Consider the following 12,850-nt stretch of genomic DNA (forward strand, 5'->3'; position numbering starts at 1 on the left):
TGGCAAGTTGAGTCCGAACTTGGATGGTACGAGCTCTGGATTGCGAAGAGAAATTTGTTGCAAGAGCATGCCAAACCTCATGAGAGGTGGCATTAGAGACAACCTGGGCTAAGACACCCTCAATCATGGAAGACATGAGAATACTTAAGATGAGATTGTCCTGTCGCACCCATTGAGAATGTGCAGGATTTGGAATTTGAGTGGTTGTACTCGTATCATGTTGCAAAGAAGTAATAGTTTGGGGAGGAATTTTGGAAGTACCATAAGGTATCCATACAAATCTTGGCCACGAAAATAGGGCACTAATTTTCAACAGTCAATTTGATTGAAACAATATTGGAGAGTGGAGTAATAGCAGTGATAGAAGAAGAACGAGTATCAGTACTAGTGGACGAAGAAGGAGAGGAAGACATGATGAGTCTTTTTGTGGCTCAAAATAATACCATGTAAGATAATTGAAGTGATAGAAGTAAAGAAGAATACGAAATAGAGGATGATGGAATTGTTCTAGTTCTTGAATTGATATTTTTCGATGATATGAAAACATCATACACAGATAACTCTTTATAGAGTATTAGTACAACAGAGTAGCTATCTTTTAGATATTACAAAATTTAAATAACAACAAAAAGATCATTTCTAGATAAAACTAACAACAAAATATATTTTCAAAATTTAGAGAATAGCAGAAGATGGATCGATTGTCCTCCTAATTCTCCTCCTTATTTTCCTCCAGTTGACAGCTACGGTTTAGTTTGTTATTGAGCTCCACAATTTCCTCTACACTTTTGAACTGTTGTTCACGTTGACAAATTTCAATCGACGACTTCAATTTCAAAGAAATGCTTTTTTTTCATGGACATTCTAAATTTTCACCTCCTCAAATCATACTCCGCAAGGTAGAAATTTATTGAGTTTCACATTCAGGTAGCATAGAGGCAATTGACTCTAACAAATTCTATTTTACAGTAAAATTAAATCGTTCAGATCTCGTTTGTTTTCTAATGCATTGAGATTAAAATTAAAAAATAAATAAAATATTATTAAAATATATTTTTTAATATTATTTTTATTTTGATATCTGAAAAAATTAAATTGTTAATTTTATTTTGTATGAAAATTTAGAAAAATTATAATAATTAGATGAGAGCATCTTCATTGGTTTAGTCAAATATATCTTCAAAATTTAGCTAATATTACACTTTTTTGCATTTGCCTATTCCTTTTAAATTCAATCTTCACATTAGATTATCCATTCACTCTCTATATAATAATAAAACATTATTAATTTAATATTTTTTTATTTAATTTATTTTTATAATATTTTGTAGCTCTACCAATTAAATGTTAATAATAATTATATTCTAATTACATTAATATTCAAAAATCATATTTTCAAAAATCATTTAATGCTAATAATAAAAAATATTTGATTAAAATTATCTAAATTTCTATCTAAATTTTTTAATTACAAATCAAATTGTATTTTTACTTGGAGTGATAAACTAATATTTTAATGTTTGTTTAGAGTGAGAAATTAATGTTCTAATATTTAGTAAATCAATTATAGTTATTCATCTTTAGTCAATCACTATAATAAAAATCTAAATTATTTTAGATTTGTTCAATTTAATATGGGATGGTTTTACATTAATTATGTAAAATTTAACTAATTTTTTTATTTGGCCAAATCAATAAGAATGTTTTGAGACAAGATGAATTGAAAAAAATTATACAAACAAACTACTTTTAATATAAATTTTTACAATGACTTGGCTAGAAAGTCAAGCAACAGGTACTATAAATTAATTGCTCGTCCCCAGGTTGTTGTCGAGTTCGTTGCGTAATTGTCCCAAAAAAAAAAAAAAAAATCACAGAGAGAGAGGAAAATACTTCTGCAAATCGAGGGTTCATCCCTGCCAGTTTGCTCGCCGGGAGCCTCGCCCTCGCTCCCTCTCCCTCTCCCTCTCTCGGCAACAGACTCGCTGCTCCCTCAGCAGCTCATAGATAATTCCACACAGGTACGTTATCCTATGCTTTTAAATTTGTTAGGCAGATGCCACGTGTCTCTTTTTATTCATCTCATCAACGACAGTATCTATGAGATTAGTGTTAATTAATTATCTGCGAATTAATCATCCGAAGAGAGGATTGTATCTAAATCTAAGAGGGAGACCATCCACATCCGAGTAAATATTTTTATTTTTTTTTTAACTTTCTCTTAAATTTTATTCATGTTTTCAAAATCTCTAACCTCTCCTTCTATTTTTTTTTATCAATTTTATTAAAATAATATTTTTCTATTCTTTTTATTATTATTTTTCTCTCACATACCTTTACAATATTAACTACTTACTCTTTTATATTTTTCCTCTGTTTTGAATTATTATGTCTTCTTTATTTTTATAACTCTTCTTTTCTTAATACATTTCATCTTATGTAATTATTATAATTTTATCAAATTTTTACACAAAATAAAATAAACAATTCATTTTTTTAATCCTAAAACAAAAATAACATTAAAAAATTATATTATAATAATATTTTATTTAACTTTTAATTTTAATCTCAACTCATCATATCTCATTCGTGAAAACAAACAATGCCTTACTCTCTAGCAAATATTTTAAACAAAAATTTAAATTATTTTTTTACAGTTACGATAATATTTTCAGAATAATATAACTATTTTCTAATAATGTTTCTAATAATATTTTCAAAATTATTACTTTTTTAAGAATAATACAACTTGTTGTCAAATTTCTCATTTTATAATAGGAATATTTTGTAACGGTTAAATTTTAGAAATTAAGTACGAAATTTAAACATATAATTAAATTCTAAATTCTAAATAAGAAAATTAGAAATATATAATTATTAGAAAATTGAAATCGTACATAGCACTAAAATGTGTGTTTGTTAATAAAAATTAGTTAAATGTTTAGTGAAAATGACTATTTAATATTATTTAAAAATATAATCTCCCTCTCATTAACAAAAATAAGAAAATTTAATTTTTATGATATTGTTTCTAGTTTGAAAAAATTTATTCATCATCTATTTTCTCATCATCCTCTCATTCTATGATGTGACATTAGATAATAGGTTCACAAGTAAAATATAATAAATAGTCTCTAATCATTTAATGTCACATCATGGAATGATGAAAATTAAAATGATGAGTAAAATTACTCAGCTAGTTTTGAAGAAAGAGTAGGAATGAAAAATATATCTAAATATATTATTAAATTCGAAATAAAAAATCAAAAGAATGATTTATGCCTCGTTTAGTTATATAGATGATATGAGATGAAAAATTTGTGAATAGAAGTAAGATAATTTGTAAATAATAGTAAAATGTTTCAAGTTAAGATTTTTAAAAAATTTTGGAAAACGAGAGAAAAAAACTGACTACAAAAATTACAAAATTAAAAGATAGTTAGAATATAATTTTTGTTTTGAAATTTGATAAAGTTGAATTATTTTTTGTATTTTGTTTGGAAGTTTAGGAAAGTTGTAATAATTTGATGAAAAAGTTAAAATTTTGAAATTAAAAAATATTTGTGTTTGAATAGTAATTTAAAAACTTTATGTGTAATTATTTTTGCATACTTTTTGTAAAATAAAATTTTTTTGTTAATGTAATTGGCCTTATACTTTATTAATGTAATTGACTGTATTATTTTTTTAATATAAAATAACTTTTTGGTTAATTACATTAATAAAAGTAATTGTATATAGCAAATCACATGGCAATTTCTTTCATTTGTGTTCACGCGAACGCTTTTATTTAAAGAATTTTCTTTTCTTATTCAACACTTGAAATGAGGTCTTGGTCCTCCCAAAGTGAGCGTACGCTTTGGTCTTTGACTCCTTGAGATTTGTTTGGCCTTTTCCCCATTTTTAATTGATCGAGGAGCTAATAGAATAATTTTCTTTTCTTTTCTATCAGTAATTACATATTTTACTGATGCTTGAAAAACTAACCGCAATCTGGAAACGGATTACCAAACATCTCTCAGTTGTGAGCGTGTAAAGAGAGAGAGATCTTGAAGGAGATGGATCTCAAACATTTCAGTCACAGGCATCCATTGATCTTCATAGAAGAAGTGAAAAATGAAGGTAAGAAGGATATTATCTGCTCGGGATGTAATGAACCGATATTGGGTCCCGCCTACAAATGCTCTGAATGCAATTTCCTTCTGCATCAATCGTGCACGCAGCTACCTCGCGAGATACAACATCCCTTGCATCCAAACGATGCCCTTATCCTCCAAGCACCTTCGGCGAGTAGTCGTTGTGATGCTTGCCGGAGATTTTGCGGCAGATACTTCTATTATCGTTGTGACTGGTGCAATTTCGATCTTGACATTAAGTGTGCCTCTCGTTGGCAAATTTGTCCTGACAAATGTCATCAACACGCATTCGTCCCCATTTTGAACCAAATCCAATTCGCCTGTGAAGCTTGTGGCGTGGAACGCAAGGATATTGCCTACCTATGCAACATCTGTCGACTCTTGGTTCACTATGAATGTACTGAATTCCCTCGTACCATAAAAATTACAGGACATGATCACTCGCTCACTCTGACTTATTCTCTTCATCAAGTCAAGGAGGACCACAACATATTCTGTAAACTTTGTTACAAAAAGGTGAACATAAAGTATGCAGCTTATTATTGCCAAAGATGCAGTTATCTTGCCCACTTGAACTGTGCAACTGACACTTTGTTTGAAGATAGAATCGCGGACTACTCGAGTACTGCAGATTTCAACTCGTTTTCGAACAATTCCATTGATTTTGTCAACCTAAGAGATGGTGAAGGAGCTAGAGAGATGCAACATTTCAGTCATCATCACAGCTTGAACTTCAATGAAGAGGAGCTCAAGGATGATGAGCTTTGTGAGGGATGCATGCAATTAATCTCGGCACCATTTTACAGTTGCCAACAATGTAAGTTATTTATCCATAAAAGATGTACTGAGTTACCCAAAAAGAAGCGACACCTACTCCATCGGCATGTGCTCACCTTTCACTCACGGGCACCTTCCATTGATGGCATGTTCTATTGTAATGCTTGCAAGCATTATCGCCATGGCTTTACCTATAGATGTGATGAATGTCAGTACAACCTTGACGTTCATTGTAGTTCAATGCCAGAATGCCTTAAACATGAAGGTCACCAACACCCCCTCTTCCTCGCTATAAATTCTGATGAAGAATGCAATGCTTGTGATTATAATGATGCCCACCGCGTATTTGTATGCACGGATTGCAGCTTCACCTTGGGTTTTAAATGTGCAACTCTTCCGCTCGAAGTTACACATAAATACGATACGCATCCCCTCAAGCTCACCTACACTGCTGAAGATGACTCTGGAGAATATTATTGTCAAATTTGTGAAGAAGAAAGAGATCCAAATCACTGGTTCTATTACTGTGAAGATTGTGACTTTGCTGTTCATCCCCACTGCGTTCTTGGAGAATACCCGTATATTAAATTTGGAAGCAGTTATACGAATGAACAACACCCACATCCTCTAACTATTGTGCAAAGGAGTAAATACTTCCCTCCGTGTGACGCGTGTGATGTACCTTTCGATGGCGTGGCCATAGAATGCACTCAATGCAAATTCAACATCCACCCATGGGATGATTGTTTGTGGAACCTTACTCAAGAAACAGTTAAGTAACCTTTGAGTGGTCATTGGAGAATGCCAGACAGATGGATATCTTCTTGTTGTTGGTAACTTGGTTGTACTTGTTAGAATATTTGTGCTCCTGCATGTCTTGTCGTAGATATGTAAATCTAGTGTTTTTATCGATCACGTGTTAGAAAATTTGAAGTAGACTTCGATTACGAACAGGATACAAGGTTTAAATATGCGACTTTTACATTGGCTTCTGGCTTTTGAACCATCTATCCTTCACCCTAAGTAAATGTTTTATCATTGACACATTTTAAGTAAATGTATCACAGAAGATTTGATACCACTTAAAATGTGTTATATCAACGTATGTGATTGGAGAAGATAAAATCTAAAATAACTAGTATCATGGTTTCGAACATAATAGGATTTATTATGCATTAATAAGGGTATCCCTTGACGTGAGCTCATTAATCCATCACCATCTAAACGATTTTCATATGTTGTTCCTGCAATCAGACAGAGCGACCCAAAGGGGTCTAAAGACTAAATTTGGTTGGATCGTCGGGAACAAGGTAACGACCACCGGATTAAAATTCACACAGAGAGAACAGAGTGATAAACGAATTCACTTTAGACTTGAGAGGTCAAACGCAACCCAACCAGACCCCAGCAAAAATCCACTCCCCTAAGAACAATAACTGACTGACTCATTTGTAAAATATCAGGAGGAAAATAACAGTTTAATGTTGTTGTAAAACATTCCATTCATTACTTACCCAGAAAAGGAGTATATTCTAATTTTCTCTTCGAATTTCCATTGGAGGCTATTCCAATAATAATTTGAATCTTCCCCGGAAACACAAGGCAATCAGCCAGCTCAATCACATAGATTTGCGTTCTCTCAGAAATATCCTGAATTTTCACCACCTCAAATTGCGAGGCAGATCAACCTAGATGACACAGATGTGGTACAAAGAGTAGAAGGGGTTTCTGGGTCTGTTTCTGAATTCGGATGAGATGCATAGATTTCAGAGTATCCGAAGAAACAGTGGTGGCTCTATGGGATTTTAGGTAGAAACATTTCCCAACTTGATCAATGTGTTCAATTGCTCTTGGTTCCCATTTTCAACTAACCTGGCGGGGCAACCTTTTCTGCTAACTTACCTGGTCCTGCAACCAGCAAAACATCAAATCATAGAAGTCCAGACAGATGAGAGATTGATTATAGGAGAATTGCAAAAAAAAAAAAATTGAAATGAAGAAAAACAATTTCCACAGCGAGGCATATTGAATAAACTCTGATATTAATTGTACTATCCACAGTGAGGTAAAATAACAGTTTGATGCTGCTGTAAAACATTCCAATCATCACCTATAACTTATCTTGATTGCCCTCATGCAACCTCAATGAAACACTAATCTTAAATTTTTCACATTCATTCTTTTTTTCCTCTCATTTTTCTAGAGAAGTGCTACAGCTACAAATAAATTTTATAAAAGTTAATTCACAAACTGACGCGATTTGATGTGATACATTAAATCTACTTTACAATAAAGTAACCTTACAATCTGACATACCACATCAAGTCACGTCAGTTTGTGGATTTACTTTTGTGAAATTCTTTTGTGGCCAAAGCATTTCTCTTTTTTCTATGATCACAGGCTAAGTACATAATGTTAAAAAATAATTTTTGACAAGATATTGAGACCGTCATCATCGTGTATCACTCGAATCGTTCAGAGAGAACCTTGAAAAAATAAATCTTATACTTTGGGCAGGAAAGTGCAATGTATCATAATTTTTTGTTACCTTGTCAAATTCAAAACTCTCTTAAGGCCCCCACCTGCAAATTCATTATAAAGAACACATCGATGCATTAGTTAATGACCTCAAACATCAGTCATGACATACAGGAAGCAATGTCTAGAAACTAAAAGCATTTCAAATCCAGCTGTTGAATATGTTATGTTCATTTGTTTTTCCACTTCATGAAATCACAAGGGCCTCACCGTCTTGTCAGCACTGAAGATGGTAATCAAGAGTGAAGGCATGAATATCAGAAGGACTTGTGCCAGGCCTGAGAACATCCATTAGCAAAGAATCATATTCCAGTAAAATAACTTGGGAGAGAGGGAAGGGGTTGGAAAAAATGTGATCTGTAATCATGTAAAATATATAAAACATCATTCAAGACCTTGAACTGAATTATATACATTAGTTTAAACTATTTTAGTGGTTGGTGTGTAGGAAGAAATAATATATCACAGATACTAGGTTCTTTCCATTGCCACTATAAGAAGCTGATTGTACAACCCTATTTATAAGGACTAAGGAAGCAACCAAAACGGCTCTGCTTGAAATCTTTACTGGGAGCGTGAAATCTTTACTTCGACAATGTAATGTTTCAGCTCTGCCCATCAGCTGCCAAAGGCAGAGAGAAAATGCAACTAAAAATGGATAGGGAGAGCCTTAAGCTTTATTTTAAACAAAGAAGATCCCATGATAATGCTCAGTAGGCATGATCTAATAGCACATATATGAGTTGCATTTTATGTTGATTTTCACCAAACATATAACAGTGTAACATTATCTTTGGGACCATATTATGCAGTTAAGGTATGAGAGTTAATAATTTCCCAAAATCTAGACGTCTCCCCACTATAAGATGAACATACCTCTTGTTGATTGTACCATAGTGGAACTTTGGTTTTCCAGTCTTGACATCTTGAATATACTGCAGCCAAAAGATAAATGTGACCCCACAACATAGAATTCATGTCTATATGGAATCTGACAACGATGATACAGTTTTATGGTTCAAAACTGATCCATACCAAATTCAAGGTTACAAACATCGATGAAAATGCCAAGGAATTAAAAGGTATATCATCAAGGGCAAAAAGCTGGCATTCGGATGATTCTGGACCTGGTGAGAACTGCAGTTTCTTGAGCTTCGCTAAGAAGATTATGTAAGTCTGCTAAAAACCAGGGATAATGAATTATGCAAGCATGTTCAGCAAGTGGACAGAAAATAAAAATGAAGTAGATAAAAAAGTTTCTCTCTCACTTGGCCAATAAGAGGAATATCCAGTTGGGCAAAAGGAGAAAGCACTTCCACTTCAGCATTTGCTTCTTCCCAGGTTTCCCTGATTGCCCCTTCTGCACCAGACTCCCCAATTTCCATGTAACCAGCTGGAAGAGTCCTATTAAAAAACACCCAATCACCACATTAAGATTATGGTGAATTAAAAACAATAGTTGAAGCAACCTTCATCAGAACCAAAAAAATAAAAGTGCCAGGGGCCCCAATTGTGTTTTGCATATTTTTTCTTTCATTCAGGAAATGATTGTGAAGAACAAGAAAAAATATGTTTACATAAATACCAAAGACCATAAGATGGTTGAATCTTCCGCTTGCAAAGTAGGACCTTATTATCATGCTCAATGAGGCAGCCCACGACCTACAAGTATCGATTTGACCAATTATTAAGCGAAATGAACCCGTAATGAGAAGAAGGTAATTTAGTTTTTGCATTTGTAGCACAAATAAAAATAACGCCAAACAGATGACAAATGCATTAGCAGCTAAACTTTGCCAACCAAAAATTCCATGCATACAGCAGTTCTTATTCCAATTTCAAACTCAACTATCAGTGGTCTTTTTTTTTTCACATCAGTTATACTGATATTAAGGAAAATAGAAAATTAGACCCTGGATTTTCATGAAATAAAAGGCAATACCTTAATTCCAAAAAAGGAAAAAAAAAAACCAAAGAACGACTTCCTCAGTTCCTCCCATTTTTATAATTGGCCATTACGTCATATTTCTGTAAAAAATCTTAGATGAAGCATTGCCAGGTAAGCAACTTACCTCGTGATAGAGACACACAGCATGCAACCAAGTAGTGATCAACACGTGGGAATGGGGTGGAGGAGAGGGTTCTCCCCTCCCTCCTGCTCTAGGTCCCTCCACCTCGCACAGTGGAGGCGTATGATGGAAGGAGGACCCCCCTCCCATGGTCATATGGGAGTGCAAGAGGTGGAGAGGAGAGGGTTCCCCATCTACCCTGCATTATGGAGGTGACGCAGATGCAGTGTGGAGAGAGGAACCCTCACCTCCACCCCATACAATGAGGATGCGAGGTGGAGGGGTGCAGGGTGGGTGAGGGAGCTGCCACCCTACACTGTTTATTTCTAGATTTTGACTTGCACAAATCAAAAGAAAATTTCATCCCCATACAAACCATATTCGTAGAGTATTACCATTTTTGGGTTCTGATAGGCAATTTTCCCACAAACTGTGCAGATAGCTCTCATCTTCTCCTCTCCATCAGGTATCTCATGCTTTGTTGGGCCACCACACGACTGACAGAAGTTGATCTTGCGAACATTTCCCTGCATAATTGAAACAGATAGAATGAGAATGGGAGAGAATAACTATCTGAAAGGGAATTCAATAGACATATTGCGAGAAAAATCTGAGATTTTGGTTTTTCATATTTTGAGAACTTTTACAGCACAGCTTTCATAGAAAAGCTTAATATATCTGTAGATGATGTGTCAAAGAAGAAAAACTGAAAATTTAGATAGTTTGGCCACAGAACTCTGTCCAAAGTTCAAGAGTAAAAAGGAAAAACTCACACCTAGAAACACACCCGCAATCATCAGACATATTAAAGACTATGCCATCGAGAACTAACCAGAAAAGTTCCTACCAACGAGCAAAAGAATTTCAATTCTTACCTCCATCTCCCTCTATCAAAGTTAAGGAGAGATCAAGACCGTGGGAGCCGCCTTTTTCTACATGCATGAGATTTTTACTCCCCATACATGCTATCAAATGAGACAAAACCATATAACTTAACCACGAATATTCGACTTCATCACCAATCCTTCATTCTCTTTATACAGAAATCGAAAAAAATAAACCAACAAACATTGCATCAAAATATTCGATAGTGGAAACAGAAAAACGAAAGAATCTGATCATGTACATCAATAAAAAGAATCATAATGATACTCAATCTCTCTAACCAAAAATTTCGCATTCCCGATAAGACTCAAAAGCCAATAAAATTAACGAGCACGGAGAAAAGAAAAACTCAATCGAGCCCGTCAAATAGAAAGAAACGTGCTACCAGAAAAACTCACTGCTGAAGGCTGAACTGCGATCGATGAAGCGGAACCGCCATCTGGGTTTGACTCGGAACGAGTTGAGGGCGCATGAAATGGCCGCAGACAACGAGTCCCGCGAGCTGGAAACTTGGGCAAAAACGAAGAATTTGTGCCGGTTACTCTTCTTGAAGATGAAGAATACGATAATGGTTTAGTGGGGACGGAAATGAAGGAGAGCCCGCCACTGCAACGGGGTTTCCAAACTAACCCAGATGCACAAGAACCCAGTATCTGTGTAGCTTTGAGCATATTATTCTATCTCCCCACAAAATTTCTCCAAAGATTGAACCGAAAAATAGAACAGAGAGAAAAAAAAAAAAAAAAAAAAGAAGATTCGGAGCGTTGAGAACGATGCTGGGTTTGGATAGTGGTCACTGGTATACGATACTGCTAAACCGATGCTCCACATAAAATTGAAGAAATTGATACTACGGAGGAATTGGAATCCCGTGTTAACTCAGACAACTCAGGACATTGTGTCCGCTGTGTGTGTGTTTGTACGGACTGGTTCTCTAACTGAATGATTGGTTGAAAGACTTTGATCTCTAGAGAAATTGGATGAGAAATAATGATTTGATCTGATCTTCACACCCAATTTGATTTAGGTAACCCTCGTGACCCTATCAAACCCTTCCACTTCAGCATACATAATCGGCGCCTATACATTATAATTTAATTGGTCAATGAAATTGCTGGAAAATTAATTGTACGAATTTATTTCTTCAAAAATTGAAATTACAAAAATATTAATTACAATGGAGAGTGTCAATTCGTGTTAACGATTCGTGTTCGTATTGTATCAAGATATATATTATATTATATAAGTCAACTCTAATCCGATTCGTTAAATTTATCGTGTCAAAATCTCAAAGTCTAACGCGACTCATTAATATAACGGGTCATGTCGTGTCAACCTGTTTTGATCTGTTTATGTAAATGGATTGAACAGACCCAAAATTAAGCCATTTGATATGGTTAAGTTTAGCATAATTTTATATAAATGTTAAAATCACAATATCTGTAAAAAATATAAAATTAACTACAAATCCAAAATTACAATTCAAACAATAAAAAAAAGGTTAAAAACGGATTGACCCGTTATCAACTTGTTAAGCAATCGTGTCTTAACAGGTTAACCCATTTTGACTCAAACCCGTTAAGACTAAATCTTAACCCTTTTTTATCGTGTTATATTTTTATTAAATTAACGGATCGAGTCACATATTACTTCTCCTAATTACAATGCCGCAAGTCTCTTATGAGATGATTTTGAAACCTATATCAAATGTTTGCAGCGGATTAGGCCTGATAATAGTCTTTATTGCACGTGTTGAGACGACAAGGTCCAGCAGGCCGGTCCGGTACTATCTTGGATATTGGAACTGAAAGCCCAACAGATGACACCCTGAAATTGGATTGCTTAATGTGGCCGGTAAGTTTAGCCCAAATGAAATAAAGCTTACGGACCAACCGCCGAACGCATACTGATCTACTACCTACGTACAATATTCAAGTTTCAAACCAAAACGGGAGGTAAAATAATTGGAGAGAATTAAAGTACATTAACATATATTTATATATATATATATATGGAACTTATTAATTAATGTAGCTAATTAGAATTAAAGTAAATCCTGAATCCCCGCCGGTCGGGGTCGACATGATCATACTAAGAAAGAAAGTTGCCTTTTTTGCGTTCGTGCGGGACCAAATTAATTTGTTGATGTGATAAGCACGAGCGAGCTGGCAAAAGCGAAATATTCTCACCGTCGAACCAGCAAATTAATTAAAGATAATGTTCCAACTAGATTCCATTTATTGTTCTCTTAATCATTATGGTTTACTACCCCTTTCAATTCTAATTAATTAGTTAAAGCCGGCTGGCCAACTCATGCAATATGATCAGTACCTACTTAGTACTTAATTTCTATAAAATTTTCTTTAATTTAATTAAGTAGTGTTACAAATTATGTAGGAAGAGATCAGCATGTGAATTTGTGAAACCAGCTAGCCACCGTTTCGG

The 12,850-nt window shown here is 34.3% G+C and overlaps 2 protein-coding genes across 2 annotated transcripts; one reads left to right on the plus strand and one right to left on the minus strand.

Annotated features, from left to right (window-relative positions):
* Positions 1–1,811: 1,811 nt before the first annotated feature.
* Positions 1,812–5,923, plus strand: LOC109011949. The gene is made up of 2 exons (XM_018993359.2): positions 1,812–2,021; positions 4,023–5,923. Exon 2 carries the CDS (start codon positions 4,059–4,061, stop codon positions 5,691–5,693), a length of 1,635 nt encoding a protein of 544 aa, XP_018848904.1. The 5' UTR covers positions 1,812–2,021; positions 4,023–4,058; the 3' UTR covers positions 5,694–5,923.
* A 472-nt stretch (positions 5,924–6,395) lies between these two features.
* On the minus strand, positions 6,396–11,404 carry LOC109011950 (nudix hydrolase 23, chloroplastic). The gene is made up of 9 exons (XM_018993363.2): positions 10,804–11,404; positions 9,916–10,047; positions 9,037–9,113; positions 8,720–8,855; positions 8,487–8,627; positions 8,328–8,386; positions 7,662–7,729; positions 7,462–7,495; positions 6,396–6,821 (listed from the first exon to the last, which is right to left on the minus strand). Exons 1-7 carry the CDS (start codon positions 11,074–11,076, stop codon positions 7,669–7,671), a joined length of 879 nt encoding a protein of 292 aa, XP_018848908.1. The 5' UTR covers positions 11,077–11,404; the 3' UTR covers positions 6,396–6,821; positions 7,462–7,495; positions 7,662–7,668.
* Between the last annotated feature and the right edge of the window lie 1,446 nt (positions 11,405–12,850).

Source organism: Juglans regia, chromosome 3 (assembly GCF_001411555.2).
Source record: "Juglans regia cultivar Chandler chromosome 3, Walnut 2.0, whole genome shotgun sequence".
Taxonomy (NCBI): Eukaryota; Viridiplantae; Streptophyta; class Magnoliopsida; order Fagales; family Juglandaceae; genus Juglans; species Juglans regia.

Coding starts and splice junctions, on each gene's coding strand:
- LOC109011949 (XM_018993359.2), top strand. CDS start 4,059: ATGGATCTCAAACATTTCAGTCACAGGCATCCATTGATCTTCATAGAA.
- LOC109011950 (XM_018993363.2), bottom strand. CDS start 11,076: ATGCTCAAAGCTACACAGATACTGGGTTCTTGTGCATCTGGGTTAGTT. Junction 8,628..8,719: donor ATATTCCTCTTATTGGCCAA/GTGAGAGAGAAA, acceptor GGTTTTTAGCAG/ACTTACATAATCTTCTTAGC. Junction 7,730..8,327: donor TATGGTACAATCAACAAGAG/GTATGTTCATCT, acceptor GGATGTTCTCAG/GCCTGGCACAAGTCCTTCTG.